This window comes from Radiomyces spectabilis (genome assembly GCF_025331425.1).
Source record: "Radiomyces spectabilis strain NRRL 2753 chromosome Unknown BYT42scaffold_17, whole genome shotgun sequence".
In the NCBI taxonomy this organism is placed as follows: domain Eukaryota; kingdom Fungi; phylum Mucoromycota; class Mucoromycetes; order Mucorales; family Radiomycetaceae; genus Radiomyces; species Radiomyces spectabilis.
The window spans coordinates 309,789-330,114 of record NW_026251942.1 but is presented as its reverse complement, the minus strand read 5'-3'; the positions used below and the strand labels follow the sequence as shown (position 1 = coordinate 330,114).

At 44.6% G+C, this 20,326-nt stretch overlaps 5 protein-coding genes across 5 annotated transcripts; 3 read left to right on the top strand and 2 right to left on the bottom strand.

The window, feature by feature from the left end:
- Positions 1 to 19: 19 nt before the first annotated feature.
- BYT42DRAFT_618452 (uncharacterized protein) lies at positions 20 to 2,991 on the bottom strand (the record flags this gene model as incomplete). The annotated part of the gene is made up of 2 exons (XM_051572285.1): positions 20 to 2,076; positions 2,151 to 2,991. The coding sequence occupies 2 exons, from the start codon at positions 2,989 to 2,991 to the stop codon at positions 20 to 22; spliced, it is 2,898 nt and encodes a 965-aa protein (XP_051418625.1).
- On the top strand, positions 2,842 to 4,885 carry BYT42DRAFT_588542 (cytoplasmic tRNA 2-thiolation protein 1). Its single transcript, XM_051570276.1, has 6 exons — positions 2,842 to 2,875; positions 3,065 to 3,426; positions 3,502 to 3,855; positions 3,920 to 4,159; positions 4,229 to 4,404; positions 4,482 to 4,885. The coding sequence occupies exons 2-6, from the start codon at positions 3,243 to 3,245 to the stop codon at positions 4,680 to 4,682; spliced, it is 1,155 nt and encodes a 384-aa protein (XP_051418624.1). The 5' UTR covers positions 2,842 to 2,875; positions 3,065 to 3,242; the 3' UTR covers positions 4,683 to 4,885.
- A 2,519-nt stretch (positions 4,886 to 7,404) lies between these two features.
- On the top strand, positions 7,405 to 11,311 carry BYT42DRAFT_505153 (chitin synthase; the record flags this gene model as incomplete). Its single annotated transcript, XM_051565008.1, has 5 exons — positions 7,405 to 7,919; positions 7,983 to 8,549; positions 8,677 to 9,590; positions 9,926 to 10,217; positions 10,390 to 11,311. 5 exons carry the CDS (start codon positions 7,405 to 7,407, stop codon positions 11,309 to 11,311), a joined length of 3,210 nt encoding a protein of 1,069 aa, XP_051418623.1.
- Positions 11,312 to 13,782: 2,471 nt separating this feature from the next.
- On the top strand, positions 13,783 to 17,235 carry BYT42DRAFT_523227 (proton ATPase). Its single transcript, XM_051565302.1, has 4 exons — positions 13,783 to 16,130; positions 16,199 to 16,409; positions 16,499 to 16,865; positions 16,937 to 17,235. The coding sequence occupies exons 1-4, from the start codon at positions 14,070 to 14,072 to the stop codon at positions 17,025 to 17,027; spliced, it is 2,730 nt and encodes a 909-aa protein (XP_051418622.1). The 5' UTR covers positions 13,783 to 14,069; the 3' UTR covers positions 17,028 to 17,235.
- A 1,276-nt stretch (positions 17,236 to 18,511) lies between these two features.
- BYT42DRAFT_149708 (Aspartate/glutamate/uridylate kinase) lies at positions 18,512 to 20,306 on the bottom strand. The gene is made up of 4 exons (XM_051562285.1): positions 19,986 to 20,306; positions 19,769 to 19,879; positions 19,585 to 19,680; positions 18,512 to 19,498 (listed from the first exon to the last, which is right to left on the bottom strand). Exons 1-4 carry the CDS (start codon positions 20,244 to 20,246, stop codon positions 18,752 to 18,754), a joined length of 1,215 nt encoding a protein of 404 aa, XP_051418621.1. The 5' UTR covers positions 20,247 to 20,306; the 3' UTR covers positions 18,512 to 18,751.
- Positions 20,307 to 20,326: the final 20 nt, after the last annotated feature.

The following is a 20,326-nucleotide window of genomic DNA, read 5'->3' as shown; positions in this document are numbered from 1 at the left end:
ACATCGTTTACAGGGGAAATTATGGACGGTATAGAATGCGACGAATCTTTTGTACCATGGCAGGATTGGTTGCTCCAAGCAGGTCGATGCATGCATCAATGACGGTTTGAACATCTTGTCGTATATCTTCGGAACATGTTTCGCTATTCAGCTGACGCAGTGGTTCATAAATTAGAAGCCAGCTCGCCATGGATTGCTGCAATCGTTGTCGTGCAACTATGCACACACTATGTTGATCCGACCCATCAAACAGTCCCACGAGAAAATCCAACACGCGAGTAACAAGCACCTTTAACCCTTTCAGTCTAACTTCTGTCGGTCCCGGTTGGGCATGGATCAACACCGCCGCCGCGGCCGCCGCGGCCGTGGCAGCCTCCTTGCTCGCCTTTTGTTTCATTTTTCTCAATTCACGTTTTCGTATCTTGCGTCGCCATAATGGTTTGAGAGGAGAAGGAAGGGTCGTTGGTACATGATGAGGTGCAAGGGATGACGGTGGAGGAGCTGGTGGATCGGATTGACGTTGTTCCAAGTCGATTTCGTTGGCCAATTCCATAAAGGCATATCCAATGCAACGGATCGTTTCCGGTTCCTCGGTGGAAGCGCATCCCAACTTTTCACAATGGATTTGAAAGAGATCAAAAATAATCTGGGGCTTGGGTGTATCGGATAACAGCACAAGATCCATCATTGACTGGGTAAAGGTGTGTTTGTCGTCGGCACCCGAGGTCATCTGGGATCGAAGACCGATATCCAGTAACCGTTCCATCATCCGCTTCATCAAGGCCGGGGCTTGATCGTAAAGACCGATGCATTGAATAATCCAGCTTTCAGGGACTGTAAACCGTGATTCTCCTGTCTCGACAGATGGGCTGACCCAGAGATTGAACCATCGATCGATTAATATTTCCTGCGACTGCGTGTTGGGCAGATTGACCATTTGTTGCAATACCGATGCTAATCCAATGTGACGAATAGGGAAAACGGTGTGAAATCGCAGGATGTTCAAGGAGCGAAAGTCGAGCATGTCTTCATTTTTCGGATGCAGCGCCGTGGCAAAGTACCAATGATATTCGTCGGCGGTACGCAGAAATTGACGAAACAGTTGTGAAGCGACAGTGTGACCGGTGGGATCCGAGGCTGCCAGTGCCAAGATGGATTCAAGAAAATGATGGGTAAACCAAACCCTGGACCGATTCGAGTTGAGCGAAGTGTCAGTCAGATGGCGCCTTAAAAAGGCCAACAAGGCATCCATGTATCTCTTGGACTTTGTCTCTAGCAAGTCGGAAATCAGGATTTTACTGGATAACTGGGCGCCTTGACTAAAGTAATCGATGAAAATAGCCGAAGCTTCGGTGGTGGTGAGTAACCACGCAAGCAGTTCCTGGTCAACCGTGCGCAGTAAGAGTGGTATAATGTAGGACGAGTAAGCGATCACGCGAGGATGTTGCAGTACGCGTAACAGGGCGGATTTGAGTGGATTGGTCTGATCTGGCTGTGATGAGTGAATGAGTTCGTTGAGCAGCCATTCAATATGTTGTTGTGTGACTTCTGGAGGGGCCACTTTTAAGCAATCGTTTTTCCATTGATTCGTGGCTAGACTTGGCTGCATGGTCAGTTTCCGCAGTATAAAAAGACACCCATTTTCTAGTGCATTGTCAGATCGTATGCAAAAGCGAGGTAGATGGACCTGCGCTCCGGTCTGGATTTTATATGCGGCCTCATGGTCTCCGTCGATTTTTTCATCATCCAGATTAAACAACTGTTCAAAGGCGTAAAAAGGAGCACTGAGTTTGTCGTATTTCGCACCATTCAACCTTCCAATCACGGCATCGAGTATTAGGTCGGCATGACAATGGAATGGATCATACACCGCCCATGTGACCAAAGTCCAATCCACCATGGTCTTCTTTCTTGTCGGGTACTGACGAATGAGGGCGTTTAAAAGTCGCTGAAACTCACTTGGCGTTAAGCAGTTGACTTGATTCATCCAGGAATCCATGCCTATCTTTAGACGCTCGCTTCGCTCGTAATAGTCGTCGGGGGGCGTCCCTTTTAAACCTTTCGTTAGGGGATTAACTGTAACAGAGCCAAAAAAAAAAGTATGAGTCTGTGATTGGAATTATAGAATGTGCCGGTATCTCATCGCTTACCTTTGGGTGGCGTAGGGGAGTCCGGCTTCATTTTACGCAGCAAATAGGGAAAGTCGGAGGGTGCTTCGTTGACCATGTTGTCGAGTTCCATCCAGGCGACAGCGAATTCATCGGCAGTGAAAGAGGGTCGAATCAGGGCATTGCCAACTTGGTTATCAATGTGGTCGATAAGGTAGCCTACATTTTCCTCCTTCAACAGTGTTATCACCCGCTGAACAGCCACATTCAACCCATTTTTTTCACCGTCCAACTTTTGCTGCTCCAGGGTCTGTTCAAGAACAGTCACCATCTTGTGTTTGGCGACATAAGCATCGGGTGTTTGCTCATCAGCGGCGCAACATGTCAACCAAATGTGCAAGACAACGGCGGGATGGCTGGCGTGAATAAAGTAGGCCAAGGAGTCGATCCATGCCTCTTTGGATATATCTGGCTGTTTGCCCACGGCTAGGACCAAACCGTAGAGATAGACGAGAATCGTGGTTTCAGGTTGCGTCTTTAGTATTTTCCAGGTCGACAAACTGAGCTTGGCGGAAAAGCGAACGGCCCAGGTGAGACCAAACTTTTGGAGCAGATCGTTAATACATTGGCGCAATGCGGCGGTAATGACGGATTTGGCGTACTGAGCACTGTATTCGTCGTCATCGGCATGCTGGACGGAGGTCAGAACTCTGATGAAGAGGTCAAAGAACGAATACGATTGCACTTCCGATTGATTGTAATCAAAGGTTGCTTGACTAATTCTATTCAACTTTTCTTTTTCATCATTTTCATTCAATAATTGGGTCAAGTCATCAAGGGACAAAGTGGATGACCCTTGATTCAACAGGCTATGGAGATCCATGGCACTTTCTGTTTTCTTTTTACGTGACTTGACGTAAAAGAAAAAAGCCCTGACTGACACGTTTATTTCTCAGCAGAACACACACGCACACACACAATGCAAAAAATATATGTGGAAAATGGCGCCTCTCGAACATCAAAGTCAAACCATTTGCAAGTCACACCGCCATTTCAGACCCGTCAAATGGAAAAACCCTGATTCAGCCATAAGCGAAAAAAAAAATCACTTTTTTTTTAGTCACTCGATCAAACATGGTCAAGTTGTGTGTTTTATGTGGCCATCAACGGGCGGTTCTAAGAAGACCCAAGACATCGCAGCAAATCTGTCAAAATTGCTTTTACTATGTGTTTGAAACCGAGATTCATCACACCATTACCGATGCCAAGTTGTTTCAACGAGGTGATAGAGTGGCCATTGGAGCCAGTGGTGGTAAAGGTAAGTTGGCCTCGTCAATAGATCCATGGTACGACGAGATTAATGGAATTTTGACAACGTTGCGGACTTGTTTAGACTCGACGGTATTGGCGCATGTGATGAAGACACTGAATGAAAGGTACGATTACGGCTTGAACTTGTTCTTGCTATCTGTGGACGAGGGGATTACCGGATACCGTGACGATTCCTTGGAAACGGTCAAACGCAACCAGCAGCAATACGGACTCCCGTTGAAGATTGTTTCGTACCGAGATTTATACGGCTGGTCCATGGATGAAATTGTAGCTGAAGTCGGACGAAAGAACAATTGTACTTACTGTGGTGTGTTTCGACGTCAAGCCTTGGATCGAGGCGCCGTCATGCTTGGTGTGGATCATATTGTGACGGGTCACAATGCCGATGATATTGCAGAAACCATCTTGATGAACAGTAAGCCGTCTATAACTTCTGTACGTCCATCCAGGAGATATTGATGTGGGTTTTCATTTGTTAGTTTTCCGTGGTGATATTGCACGTCTGGGACGTTGTACTGAAATCGTCACTCAAGGTGAAAGCATGATCAAGCGATCGAAGCCGTTCAAGTATACCTATGAAAAAGAAATTGTGATGTATGCGTACTTTAAGAAGCTCGATTATTTTTCGACCGAATGCATCTATTCGCCCAATGCGTACCGTGGTCACGCACGAACTTTCTTAAAGGACCTGGAATCCATTCGATCCAGTGCAATCATTGGTAAGGACATAGCAAAAGTAAATGACAGTTTGAGGTCAATGGATCTCATCTATTTTTTGGGGGGAGCAGACATTATCCATTCCGGGGAAGCGTTCCAGATCAAATCCAATGTCAAGATGCCTGAACAAAAGACGTGTGAACGATGCGGATACATGTCGTCCAACGAAGTTTGTAAAGCGTGTGTCTTATTAGAAGGGTTGAACCGAGGGTTACCGCAAATGGGAATTGGCAAAGAATCCAAAGTGGTAATGTATCATGGAAAAAAGGGCAAGATCAGGTATGGCCTAGATTGACTGACTCTTTTTCATCATTCATTTTTTAGCGTCGACAACTGGCTGAAGCGGGAGGGGATTTGAAACCGGTTGCGACGGTGGTACAGCATTTCTCACAAATTCAACGGGATGATGCCGCGCCTCCAACTGTTGAGCCACGCGATCCTAGCACGGTTTACACACCTCCACCACGGATACCCACCGGCATCTTGCCGCAAGAGGTTGGCAAAAAGAAGGATTTAAGCTGGTAGTCGGTGTGAGTCACCATTTGCATTGCATGGAGATTTTTTCAATTTTCCACATTTTTCTCTCACATATTCTTTGGCTACTACTACTTTGTCCATCACGATCACTCACGTCTCATCCATTCAATCACAGCCCGTGAATCAATATAGAAATTATTCTTATGTCAATGATCCTGCGTGTTTAAAAATTGGCATTTTTTTTTTTTTTTGCGGCCAAATCGGTCATACACTTGGATTGCATTGGCTTTGGATCTTTGGAATAGCAACCCATGATCATGAGGGTTAATGCCAGCATAGTGTGTGATCCTTTTTTTAACTTTTTCTGTCGAGATGCCAATGGGTGCCATTAATAATATCAAATTTCCGCTTCTGGCGTTGGTTTGTGAATTAATGATGCGCATGATCCAATCAGGATTTCGATTCGACCGACCTTCTTTTGGTTTTTTTTATCCAGCCTAATTTCAACGATGGAGAACCAACAAGCCGCTCACCCATCGTCCCACGATGAATTGTCGGCTTCAACGATTCCAACATCGAATGCCACTGATTCCGCCATCCACGAGCGTTTCTCGCCACGGTTCATGCTGGGATGTTATGTGCTTCTTTCCGTCATGACGGGGTACACATTGTATCGTCTTGTCAACGTCCTCTTTTATATAAGGACCATGCCAGTGCTGAATTCGGTTGTGATGGACGAAGGCGATAACGATATGGAGTATGTTTGGAAAAAAGTGACACTCATTCAGCAAGCATTGGAGACTCTCCATAGTGACTTGTCAGAACAAAGTGCAGCGTTACTTGGCCAACTGCAGCAGCGTGCATATGCCGGTCGGATGAATTAACGCAGTTCGACGACGCATTGACTTGGAAACGGGGTTTTATATCTTCCTTGGCATACTTTCTTGTCCAGGAGTTCCATCATAGAATCGGCTGTAATGGTAACAAGGGCCAGAAAAAAAGGAAAAAGCGATGGTGAATACTGATGAAACGATGACGCCCCTTAAACATCCCTCAATGGCGATGTCTTGTTCCCGTACGCAAACAGAGTGATGAAAGATCAAGTTAGGATAGTCACAAAAACGGGAGCACTTCAGGCACACCCATATGGCACCATCCCGTATCAAAAAAAAAAAAAATGTAAAAAAGATCTGAAAAAGATCCAATGCTTGCTTCTCTCACGTATGGAAGATGCAGTTCCATTGACGATGCTTGTATCGATGTGATAGATTAGTGATGATAAACGATCCATTTGTGATGTTTCCCGAGAAGAAAGAATAAAAGAAGAAAAGACTAAGGGCACGACTACAGTATAATACAGATATGCGGTGATAAATGTGGATTGGGTGAGGATGTTTGGAATAGTTTGCAAAAAAAAAAAAAAAAAAAAAAAAGACAAACAAGGAGCAGAGGTGAGGAAAGAACATGCTGTCCGTTAAAGGGTCCTTATTAATGGAACCGATTCTTTTGCTATTCTGAGCGTCGTCCAATGACATGAATCTGCATGAATGAGTGGAAGAGTTCCTTTTTTATCTTGTTTCCTGTGTTATTGACTCCATCGATGAAGGTGTGATCATGTTGGGTGAGATGGCCAATGGGCTTCTTTACGATTTGAGGGCTCTTCTTTTTATATACCCAGCAAAAAAGGTCTTTTTTGGCTTTTTTGGCTTGTTGCTCTCTCCCTTAACTTTACTTATTCTTTTTTTTTTTCACTTGCGGTGTAATTAGTGGATGGTGCACTCCTGGTCTTATTAACATTTGCAAATAATTTCTTTTTCCCTTAACTTCTTGCTCGTTTCCTTTTTCTCTTTTTCCGTCTTTTTACGATCTGATCAGTTACTTTTGTACACTCCATCTTATTACTAGTGATCCTTTGAATTTTTTTTTCCCTTTTCTTTCTTACCATTTTATCACTCGTATTGTTTCTGTATTAGAAGTTGGACTCGTTGTGTCTCCAACCACCTTGATCCCTTGACATAAAAACAAACGGACACCAAACACTGCAGACATCGCACGAATTTACAGATATAACTTCTATCAATCCAGTTAACAATAAAGGCCGATGCATGCAGGTCAATCGAATCACTTGCCGCTTGGTCAACGACGTCAAGTGTTACTGCAGACGCCAAATAGTCGAGTGCCGACCAGACCAACGGATGAACCCACAACAGCAGAACACGCCGGTGGCGATCGGCCTAGACGACAAAAATCATTGGTTCGACCTGAACGTGAACGAATCGGCGCCAACCATCGGCAGTATCATTACCGACAACGAGCGACCGAGAACATCGCTCCCAGTACTACAGGCAATCAACCGGGTCACCCGTTGGCTTCCAATTCCATTCGCCGTCGACCAACCACTCGTCAAACCTTACTACGACGAGGCAAAAGTATTCTCGGCAGAGAAGACCGATTAACCGATGACGATGGCATGGAACCACCTGCCGCCATCTCTGACAACAATACCTCACCGACCTGTCTGCCAAATCCTTGGTTGACCTATTGCCGTTTACTCACCTGTTGTTTTCCTAATCCTGTACTGACTCTGATGGGTGGGTAAAAGAAACGATACAAAACAAAATTGACCAAAAATGGCACAGTTGATATTGCAATTGGGAAATCGATCATGGAATAATATTAACGCGGATTCGTTTTGATAGGGATACCTGAAGGACCGGCCCAGTTGGCTTGGCGAGAAAAAATCGGGCTGGTGTCAATGATCTTATTTATCATGGGATTTGTCGGGTTTTTGACATTTGGCTTTACTCAAGCAGTTTGTCCCGCTCCACCTTTCAGCGTCCAAGGTGGACAAGTCGGCCACGGTTACTTGATCATTCACGGCTGGGCTTACATGCTTGCCGCTTGGTCCGGGCATCCTGCCGTGCCCGGCTTGTTTAATGCTTCGAGCAACGTGCTTTACTCCTCTGTCGAGGCTGGGGGCATGGATGCCTCGTTTCTCTTTCAAGACCCCGTGCCTCACTGCACGAATGTATTTTCACCTACTCCCGACGCTCCTCCCGTGTATTTTCCTTGCCGTCTCTTCAATCCGAATCAAACCATGCCACCCGATCCAGCCACTTTGACCAATACCACCGGTTGCCACTTGACGCCCACCGCTCGTTCTCTTTATACCGATTTCACCTTGCGTGGCGTCCCGAAATCAACGGGAGGTTTTGATAAAGCGGCACGCGTTTACTATGACTGGGATAATATCACCAAAACCGATCATTTAATGGTATACAATGGGTAGGTTTAATTTTCCAAAGGCCTTGAAAAAAAAAGGGGATGGTCTTAACTGCTCATTTTTAGAGATGTATTGAATTTACGATTATTGGCATCACTGCCTGGGAATTTCTTTCGTGTAAGAGCCGGTGGATTGGTCGATTCGATTATGCGGAACATGACGATGTTTGGAGGTCAAGATATGACGCACGCCATTGCGAGTTACAGGAATAAAAGTGCTCAGTGGGTGGAAGAAGCGGAATGTCTGGCTTCGACAATCAAGGTCGGGTCCCTGGATACCGTCAGTCTGGGATGTATGGCTTCCGATATCGTGCTCTATCTTTCACTGGTAGTCATTCTTGGGGTAATTATTACTAAGTTTCTACTCGCCGTCATCTTTGGTTGGTTCCTTTCGTGGCAATTGGGCAATTTCAGAGAAGGTCAATCGTACGCGGCGCGAATGAAACGCGAAGCGGAAATCGAACACTGGTCCAAAAACATTCACACCATGGGCCCCACCGCCATCAATTCGCCTCCGCCGATAAAGCGCAAAAGCTTCTTTCCTCAAACTTCGCGATACACACAACCGATGCCTGGATCCATGCGATTTGATGCAGAGAAATTACCACTGCCAACATGGAAATCCAACGCCAGGTAAGAAAAATAACGGTGGCATTAAGGGGAGAGAAGGAAGAAAGAGAAAAGGGTTTGAATAATAATAATAAAGCTCACATTACTCTGGTTGGTTTTATTCAAGTGTATCCGGCAATGGGAGTACCAGGGCGGTGACTTCGCCTTTCACGGAACGGTCCATGTCATTTAACAAATCGCTTTCTCCTTCCACCCCACGACCCAGCGGCGGAATCCCATCGTCGCGATGCATGTCGGTCGCTTCTTCTTCCGACAACTACAGCGGTGAATCCCATCAGGATCCACACTGTCCTTTCCCCATGTCGCCTCACGTACTTCGACAACCAGCCACCACCTATATGCCCTTCAATTTTCCTCTTGTGCACACCATCTGTCTTGTCACTTGTTACTCTGAAGGCGAAGAAGGCGTACGGACAACCTTGGATTCCATCGCTACCAGTGACTATCCCAACACGCACAAGCTGATTCTCGTGGTATGCGATGGAATTATTACGGGGCATGGCAATGGTCGTTCGACGCCGGATATTTGCGTGTCCATGATGCAGGATTTTATTATCCCCGCCGACCAAGTGGAACCATCGTCGTATATTGCAATTGCCGATGGCGCCAAACGCAACAACATGGCCAAAGTGTACAGCGGATTCTACAAATACGACGATGCCACGGTGGAGCCCGGTTCACAGCAACGTGTGCCTATGGTGACCATTGTCAAGTGCGGAACTCCGGAGGAAGCCAACGAAAGTAAACCAGGCAACCGCGGCAAACGTGACTCGCAAATTATTCTTATGCAATTCATGCAGCGAGTGATGTTTGACGAACGGATGACAACCCTCGATTATCAGTTTTTCAACGGGATTTGGCGGGTAGCTGGTATACCTCCAGATCGCTATGAAATTGTCTTGATGGTAGATGCAGATACCAAATTATACACGGATGCCTTATCTCGCTTAATATCATGCGCTGTGCGCGATCCGGAAATCTCGGGATTGTGTGGTGAAACCAAAATCGCCAACAAGACCGACAGCTGGGTGGCCATGATCCAAGGTAAGCCATTGCTTTTTTTTTTCAGTGGCCGGGTGAGCTTTCTGAGGGTGGGTTTTGAGCGACGGTTTTATTTTTTGGGGGGGGGGGACTGGTGAAACGTGTAGCAAAAAAAAAAGAAGAGACAATGAGAATGAGTTGGGGGCGGAGCAAAAGTAAAGCAGAGTCAAAAAAAAATCAGCCAAAAAGGGCAAAAACAAAAGAAAAAATATATGGGGCGATGGGGATGAAGCAGAAAATCATGGAAGGAGAAGAAGGAACGATGGCAATACAGATGTACGTTTGATTGACCCCTTTTGGTGATGTTGGTTGTACGCGATGATGCCTTTTTTTTCTAGTGTTCGAGTATTATATTTCTCATCATCAAAGCAAGGCGTTTGAGTCTATATTTGGGGGTGTCACCTGCTTACCAGGATGCTTTTGCATGTATCGGATCAAGGCACCCAAAGGCCCCAATGGGTTTTGGGTGCCGATTCTGGCCAATCCGGATATTGTGGAGCATTACTCTGAAAACGTTGTGGACACGTTACACAAGAAGAACTTGCTATTGCTCGGAGAAGACCGTTACCTGTCGACCCTCATGTTACGCACTTTTCCCAATCGAAAAATGCTGTTTGTACCACAGGCAGTGTAAGTTTACCTAATTCGGCCCACTTTTTTCTTATTTCCATTTCTTGTATTGGCGAAATACAAAATGCCTAAAAGGGGAATGGCATGAAAAGCTTATTCAGCTGACAATGGAGGGGTTTACTGATTTGATGTATTTAATTTCTCACGCGGGATATATATTTTTTTTATGTAGATGCAAGACGGTGGTGCCTGATACATTCAAAGTACTGCTATCTCAGCGACGACGATGGATCAATTCGACGATTCATAATTTAATGGAATTGTTATTCGTGCATGATCTGTGCGGCACATTTTGTTTTTCGATGCAGTTTGTGGTGTTTATGGAGTTGGTGGGGACGTTGGCTTTACCGGCGGCCATTTCATTTACATTGTACCTGATTGTGATGGCGTTCCTCGGCCAACCGGCGGTGATCCCATTGATTCTACTGGCCTTGATTTTAGGCTTACCTGCGGTTTTGATCGTGATGACCAGTCGCAAGGTCATTTATGTGGGATGGATGATCGTGTACCTCTTCAGTTTGCCGATTTGGAACTTTGTGTTGCCGACGTATGCCTACTGGCATTTTGATGATTTTTCATGGGGTGATACGCGCAAAGTAGAAGGCGGCGAAAAGGAGACTGGCCACGGTGATAAAGAAGGTGAATTTGACAGCAGTCGTATCGTCATGAAGAAATGGAGCGATTATGAAAAAGACCGCCGTATTCGCCAAGCCAAGGAACGAAATCTGCCTGTCCCGCGTTTCAGCCATCGACGAGGAAGCGTGGATAATGGCGGGGGCCATTATCATCATCGTCTGAAAAACTCTGGATCGGGGGGATCCACCGAAACTGTGGCAACACCACTTCAGAAACCACCGCTGATAGGATCCATGTTTCGTCCTGCGCCTCCACCCAAAGATTACCTGTCCAAATCCACTAGACAGGACTTTTATTCACACACCACGAAACCTCTTCCACCGACTGTGAAAAGTGACAAAATCCCTCTGGAAGCAATCACATTATCGGATTCGTCTTACCGGGAAATTTCATTCTCGTCACCAGGATCCAAGTACAATCTAGCAGCGCAGACTCGTCCTACGATTCACGGTACATAAAAAAAAGCATGTAAAAAAAATTGGGTCTTTGATCGGTTCCCTTTGCAACTCTTTGTTCCACTTATCATGAGACATGATCCATTTCGACCCTCTCCCACACACACACACACACACATACACACATACACAGAAACTCGCACACATTCACGTACACACGCCCGCATACCCACATAAGCACATACACAGCATTTTAATTCAAAGCAAGCGCAGCGCACATCCTACACACACTCGCGCACACGCATGCGCACACTCACACTCACACACGCACTCACAAAATGTAACAAATTCAAACTGCTTCATCCTTTTTTTTTATCCATGACGTACAAAAGATCGGTCTCAGTTAAATTCTATATATGGGGTTTCTGTACCTATTTATTTTCTTTCCACCGTTTCCAAAAGTCTAGGTGAGCGGGTGAATGGGGTTGCATGGTAAGGAGGTGGTGCATTTTCGTATGAAAAAAAAATCGACGAGAAAATATTCATTTTTACGGACTCACCTTCTCTGTATGGTATTCGTTTTCATCTATTGGTCCAAGTTTTTTTTTTCTTTTTACCTTGGGTCACTGATGTTCATACATTGATATGATTCCCTTTCCACGCGTTTTGATCCATCCTATGTGGCCCCACGTTACAGGTTAATAATTTATCCGTACCTCCACTTGATTTGGAAATAATCATTTCACCTGAAAAAGGAAACCATAGAGTTCCAATTCCAACAGAATAAAAATCCTCATTCAATTAAAAATTGATATTCTTTCTTTTTTTTTTGCATGAGGTCATTGCAATCCCCGGGTCCATCGGCAATTGCATCGGAAAAAAAAGAGGTGCCTTTATTTCAACCGGTTGATGCAATGGTGAAAAAAAAGGATGTTTGAGAAAAAAACAAGGGTGTCATCCACCCTTCGTGATACAAAAAAAAGCGTCCATTTTGTACTCTCTAAATAGAGTTTTTTGTCGGAGAATAAATCCTGCCGTGATCTGCGGGATCAGATCAGGCAATCATCATGTTTGAATTCTTAACATTGTTGTCGGTTTTGGGGAGATGGAATGCTTGAGTGTGTCAAGATGTTCTTGCCAAGTTACAAAATATGATAACTTATGTTTGGAACTCTTGTAACTATTTGGGGTATTTTGCCTTTCTTCAGTGAGAAGGATCAATTACAAGGTGATACAAAACGATGCAGGATCCGTTTGTAGTTTCTTGTTCTACGCCACTCCAATCAAGCGGCTTTTTTTATTTTTCCAATCATCAAGATAAAACAGAAATAATGCAGTATGTCGATCGACAATCTACGCCATGCGACATTGAAGAGCCTTCATTGTTTACTTCATGGAATGCAAAAAAGGGTCACCCTTTCCTTGAATTCTGTTTTGTTTTTTTTTGTTTTTTCCACGAAAAATGATGAGGAGGGAGGATGATGTGGATTTTCTTTTTAGGTTGACCATGTGCGCGCACATTTGCACACCCTTCGATGTTGACGCGGTTTCGAAACACAAAGCATTCTGTGTTGATATCACTAGCTCATGGCCGTCCGACCGAGTGACCCATTTTGTGAAAAATACCGACAAGGACAGAAAATAGGTACCATGACTGCTTGGAAAGGACAAGGTACAAAGCGAGAAAAAAATAAAAAAGAGACACCCTTTTTTACTTTCCCACGTGAGTGATTGGAGAAAGATTTTGTATTCCTGTCAAAAGACCGGCGTTGTAAAACGTGACTTATCGGCTTTATTCTAATCGATGGCATTGCGTAAAACGATCCTGGGTTGCTAGATCACGACCCTAGCACCAGTCACCATGATACTTTCCTAATGGATCGAAACATAGTTGAAGCCTGAATCTTCCAACCGAGCAACTTTAAAACCACTAGGTAGATCATAAAATGCTTATTGAAGCGTAGTGGCAGGAAAGGAAGGACGATCCTTGAAGCAGATCAAAGAATCTCTGGCTAGAAGAGTTCTTTTCCAAGGTCAACAAGAAATACAAACAACGACAACAACAACAATAATAATAAAAAAGCTCCTTTGAAAACCGCCTTTTCATAATTTATTTTCCTGTGCTTGGGAATTTTTTAATAATGTTATTGAGTAGTGGGTGATATAGGAAATTTAGAAAACAGAGACACCATCTTTTTCTTTTTTTTTCGCAAACCTTGAGGTCATGCAGTTCTCCGTACGAAGCAGGTTGTGCTTTACTTTGCATACGGTTTATTTGTGCAGCGTGACAATTTGAAGAGGGCAGTTTAGACAAAGTGCCAGGGCCATTGAGTCACACAGCATGAAATACTTATTCTCCCCCTTTAAGTTTGCTTTTTTTTTCTTCACTATAGAAATTAGACAGATAAATCATCCGCGAACAAAAAATAAAGGGATGTTTTTTTTGGGGGGATCAGACCAGAAAAAAAAAGTCTCCACTGATGAGAAAATGATAAAAAAAAAAAAATAATACTTGTAGAAATGAACACGATATCCCGAACTTCACACTTCTTTTTTCTTTCTCTCTCTTCTTCTTCTTCTTGACTTGTTCGTTTTTTCTTTGTTTTTTCCTTTGTTTTCTTTTTATCCCCATTTGTTTTTTTGTCTTTGTGTCTATTATTTCTTTTTTCTTTTTCTTTCTTGTTTATTTCAACACTGGCGGTTGATAGGATTCCAATATCTATTTACCACGACGCTCCGTTTGTTTTTTCCTTCTTCTTCTTCTTGTCTTTCTTTTCTTTATCCTCAAGTGTACAGTTTGTGAAGTGATTCCTTTTTTGACATGTCAGAAAAAGGAGACGACGAGAAAAAGGCGGGTGCCCAGTTTGAAGAACAGGCACATGTAGAACATGAAGATGAGATATCGCCAGAATTAGAAGCGTTACTTCACACCGATCCACAACAGGGCCTGACGGCACTGGAAGTCGAAGAACGACAAGCGAAATTTGGATTGAATGAGTTACCAGAACGTAAAACCAATCCCATCCTCAAATTTCTTCGTTATTTTACCGGCCCCATCTCCTATTTAATCGAAATCGCTTGCATTATTGCCGCCGTTGTCGGTGACTGGATCGATTTTGGTATCATTCTAGCCCTGCTGTTGATCAACGCTCTCATCGGCTATATTGAGGAAGCCAAAGCCGAGTCGGCCTTGGACGCTTTGCGACAAACCTTGGCTCTCAAGACCCGCTGTTTTCGTGATGGTCGACTCTCAGAAACCGATGTGAAGGACCTGGTACCGGGAGACGTCATCATTCTTCGTATTGGTGATATCATTCCTGCCGATGCTCGACTCCTTGGCCTAGGTGCCAGTGGTGAAGAAAATGCAGGTGATCTCCTCATTGATCAATCCGCTCTCACGGGTGAATCCTTGCCTGTCTCGAAAAAGAAGGGTTCCACAGTGTATTCCAGCAGTGTCGTCAAACAAGGTCAGCAATTGGCCGTCGTCACGAAAACCGGCGCCAATACTTTTATCGGTCGCGCGGCCAACCTCATTGCCATTACTACCGAACAAGGCCATTTCCAACGGATCATTGCCAAAATTGGCAATGTGCTCATCTGGTCCACCATTGCTCTGGTCCTTATCGTGCTCATCTATCAGCTGGTCAAACTGAAGGAAAACTGGAAAACGGTGCTGGTCAACTGCCTGGTGCTTACAGTGGCGGCTATTCCCGTCGGTCTGCCTACGGTCATGTCCGTCACCATGGCTATTGGTGCCAAACAACTGGCGGCGAAAAAGGTCATTGTCAAACGTCTCACGGCCGTGGAAGAACTCGCTTCGGTGTCTGTGCTGTGTTCCGACAAAACCGGTACCCTGACCTTGAACGAACTCACCTTTGATGAACCTTGGTTGGCTGGCAACTACACCGCCGACGATATTCTCCTGTACTCTTACCTTGCCGCTGAATCCGGAGCCAATGATCCCATTGAAGCCGCAGTTCGTCGAGCCGCCGAAGGATCCCTCGATATCCTCAAGAACCGACAACCTCATCAGCGTGATATACCCGGCTTCAAGGTCACTGCATTCCAGCCGTTTGATCCTGTCACCAAAATGACCAAAGCAACCATCCTCGACACCAATACCAATCAGTCCTTCCAAGTGGCCAAGGGTGCTCCTCAAGTGATTACTCGCCTCGTCGGTGGCAACGATGCCGCCGTTCACGCCGTCAACTCACTCGCTCGTCGTGGTCTTCGTGCTCTCGGTGTGGCCAAGACTGTCCCCGGTGACCTGGACAAGTTTGAACTCGTCGGTATGATCTCACTCCTGGATCCTCCTCGTCCCGATTCCGCCGCCACCATTCGTGACTGTAATGCCTTGGGTGTCGATGTCAAAATGATTACCGGTGACCAGCTCATTATTGCCAAAGAAGTCGCTGCGCGTCTCGGCATGGGCCGCGTCATCCTGGATGCCAATCATCTCGTCGATCCCAATAAATCCGAAGATGAGGTCACCGAACATTGTCAACGTGCTGATGGTTTTGCCCAGGTCATTCCTGAACACAAGTACCGCGTCGTCGAATTGCTGCAAAAGAAAGGCTTATTGGTCGGTATGACCGGTGACGGTGTTAATGACGCTCCTGCTCTCAAGAAGGCCGATGTCGGTATTGCCGTCGAAGGTTGTACCGATGCTGCCCGTTCCGCCGCCGACATTGTCTTGCTGGCTCCTGGTCTGTCCACCATCACCGATGGTATCAAGACATCACGTGCCATTTTCCAACGTTTGCGATCCTATGCTCTCTACCGTATCACCTCCACCATCCATTTCTTGCTGTTCATGTTTATCGTTACCATGGTTGAAAACTGGCGTATGCCGGCTGTCTTGCTCATCATGATTTGCGTCTTGGTAAAGTCGACTTGCATTCGTAGTAATATGTTTTTTTTTAATTCTAATGCTGTATTTCATTGTCACAGAACGATGCGGCCACCTTGGTCATTTCCGTTGACAACACCGAAATTTCTGATCGTCCTGACAAGTGGCGTATTGGACAATTGTTGTTCTTGTCGTTTATTCTCGCTATTCTGTTGGCCGCACTCTCGTTTGGTCACTTTTACGTGGCCAGAGATGTGTTCAAGGTGACGGATAACGAACTTCACTCCATCATGTACTTGCACATTTCTTCAGGTAGGGCCTCATTTTTTTTTTCTTTATCCAAATAATGAGTTTTATTGGATTATTCTCAATATCTCATGCATCTCGGATCTCTTTTGTAGCGCCTCACTTTGTCATCTTTTCCACGCGTGTACCTGGTTATTGGTGGGAAAACATGCCACATTGGATCTTCACCGTGTGTATCATTGGTACCCAGATCATTGCTCTCTTCTTTTCAGTGTATGGTGTCTTTGGTGAACACGAAGGCGTTGCTCCATGTGGTTATGGCTGGGGTTTCTCGGTTCTCGGTGTTTCGCTCGTCTTTTTCATGCTTCTCGATGTCGTCAAAGTATACATCTTCCGTATCTGGAACTTTGAATTCACTGCCAAGGTATTCCCTGCCCCGTCCCGTCGTGCGAAACTCGCCGCTCGTGAAAGGGAGAATGAGAAGCGACTTCGCGTTGACAACAGCTGGCGCAAGGTTCTCCAGTAAGTTACATGTGTCTTTTTTCTTTTACTTGGTGAATTATTGACTCATGTTATTCTCTTGTTTCTTTTAGTACGGTTGAGGTCTATAACATGGTTGGTGCTTTCCAACGACTGACCGAAGAGGAGGCCGGATTAGAAAAGCCCAACATGCAAGAACATTAACTTACAGATACTGACTTGACTCTTTTTTTCTCCCCCGTTTTGTGTTAAACCTCGTAATATAGTTTTCTCTCTCTTTTTTCTAACCATACAATGAATCGAGATTCTGTAATCTCATTTCTTCTATATTACTTTTGATTTCCTTTTTGTTATTGATCCTTCTTTTTCCCCATAAAATATATGATACTCGCTTCTATTTTCTGCCAAGAAATCATCCGGTGACAATGAGGTGTCTTTCTGTTTTGTGAATGAATAGTCGATCATTATGCTCATCTTACTATCCTTACATGATGTTCACGGTACGGAACTTTTTTTTTTGGTCCAGCCGCTTGATATATGACGTACGATGCATTTGGATGCCAAGTAAATGATTTCGAAAACAACGAAGGAAAAAAAAAGGAATAACCTTCCATGAAACATGAATCAATCGTAAAACCAACTGCGAACATCCTTATCACACGATAACCCAGCAAAGAGATCGACTGTCTTATTTTTATTTGAGGTGTGATTGAACCAAGTCATGATCGCTTGAGGAAGATCACTATCCAAAATCGCCATACGGACTTGTGAATAACCGATTCACCTGATCCTGCACAGAATATCAAAGAACATCCGTAAAGAAAAGATCTTTTTCTTTCTCTTTCTTTTTTTGCCGCTCTGATGGTATATTTCGCGTTGTGTCTGTCATACGTAAAGTGGATTGAATGTTTTTGTACCACGTCAACTCCTGAACTCCCTGATTTGGATGGGGCCGTATCTGGAAAGACAGATGATACACACTGGATCACATTGATTCCATAATTTCTATGGAACATCACTCTTCCCATGAATGGTTTTGATGACGGATATAATGCTACATATGCACATCTTTTGAACCGTTCAATACAACGGCATGAATCACGCATGAAGAATATGAAAGCACCTTTTTTTTATGCCAATTTTCCTTTCCAAATGCATTGGGGTGAAAATCAATTCATCATTTGCCTAAAGAAGCATAACGATTCTTGGAGGGTGCATGAAAAAAAAATTTCCTGCAGCCTCCACCCTTGGTGTATTTACAATATGAACAGATCGGTTGCAGCATCAACCAAAATAAAAAAAAAAAAAAAAAAAAAACCCACCAAATGCTCTTCAGACAAATACAGTACGCTGCAATGATCATCTCGATCCACTTGCCTTAAATCACCTGTCGCCCGCCCCATTGATTCCTGGCCATCCATTTTTGTCTCCAAAAAGTAAAAATATAAAGAAATGGGATATGCTTGTGAAGCTCATCGGATGCAACCCAGAAAAGCATCGATCCAAGCCCAAAAAAAAGCAAATGTGTGGAATGGTTTTCTCCAACATGGATCACCAAAGATCATGTGGATGAAGCAAAAGGGAAACTCGTAGCTGCATGATCCCATCGCTGGATGAGCCTGTATACAGCTTGTTGCACATGGTTTTTTTGTCCAGTTTAAGCGGAAAGGAATAAGAGTAATATAAAGAATAAAAAGAATAGAACTAGATATAATAGCAACAAACTAACATAATAGAAACATCATGGATGACAGATTGTTTCTCTTCCATGTCAACCGCAATTGAAACAATTTCTTCTAATACCCATATACGCTATATAGAAAAAAATATAAAAAAGAGCCCAATGAATCAGTATGTGAATAAGAATGTAGAAAAAAACAGGGGAGAAACAAGGGTAGGAGGGGCAGGGGGAGGGGAAATAAGAATGGTTAAATGGAAATAGCCATGTTATCGCGATGAATAATACAATCGGCATCCTTGTAACCCAGCGACGGGATAATGTTACTTTCTTTGGCGCGCAGCATTCGTATGATTTCCGCACTTGAATAATTGACGATCCCCTTGGCAATCGTTTGAAGATTTTCCACACCATCTTTCTCGTCTTCTTGACACACCACCAAACGGACCGCTTGATGTTCCACAAAGCTGCCTTCCACCTTGCTCACTGCATGCGCATACAGTGAAGCGGCATTGTCGTGATGCTGTCGACCCTGTTCCGCTAAAGCTTCGCCCACATTCGGTTCAATGTACACGGTGCCGGCCGTGTGAAGACCGTGAAGGATCCACCATTGTCGGTCCATAAGTGGTTGCGGTTTGGCCAAGAATCGCGTGTGAAGAGGTACCTTGTGCGTGTTATCCGGGGCAATGACCGCCATGATATTCTCGGGAGTGGATCCGCGTGCAATAATCGTTGTCACTCCTGCTGCTGTCGCCAAATCGGCCGCCACCAGTTTGGTAATCATGCCACCGGTGCCCAAGGCCGACCCCGGCGAGGTCACCGTCACTTCTTTTCGCAAACGAGCAATGTCGTCGCATTGCAACACGGGACGAGCCTTGGGGTTTGTCCGTGGATTATCCGTATACAAACAATCCACGTCCGTCATCAGGAACAGATAATCGGCTTTCACCATCCCCGCCGTAATCGCCGACAACGTATCATTATCACCAAATTTGATCTCCTGCGAAAACCGAAGACCACGTTAAAAAATAAGCTTTCCCAATGAAATCAAGTGTATCATGCATATTGGTCCACGCCACTCACCGAGACGGAAATTGTATCATTTTCATTCACAATCGGCACCACGCCCATGTTAAAGAGTTCTTCCAGACAATTGACAGCATTCAGATATTGCGACCGCTACAAGGAAAAAAGAAAGAGGTGATTCACATGAGGCGTTGGCAACATCTTGTGACCGGCACATTAAAAAAAACTCATCGCCACTTACGTTGGCCAAATCATTGCGGGTGAGTAGAATCTGCGCCACTGGTTGGTTGAATTGACCAAATAAATCGTCATACATGCTCATCAATCTTCCTTGACCGACCGCAGCAATGGCCTGACGAGAGATCAACAGAAAAGTTTAGTTGTCACTGCATTTTTTTTTTTCGGGATAATGATAAAAAACAAAAAAAAAAAAGGTGAACGATGCGCACATGCTTTACCTGGACTGATGCCAACTTTTTGGGTTTTTCTGTCATGTTCAATCGTCTTAGTCCTGTACCGACGGCAGCACTAGTAACCAGAACGACTCGATGGCCCAGTCGTTTAAGTTGCAAGATCGTTTCCACAATCCGTGACAGATTGCCCAGCAGAGGATAATGCGTGGTTTCGTCACAAATAGACGACGTGCCCACTTTGATCACAAGGGTCAGGGACGAGTTTGTGGGGCGATGAGTGTTTTGAATATTGTGATAGACAACCATGAAGAACAGAAAACGAATGGTTTGCGATCGATGGGTGGATTGAGATAATGCAAAAACAAGATAAGAAACAGAAATGGAGT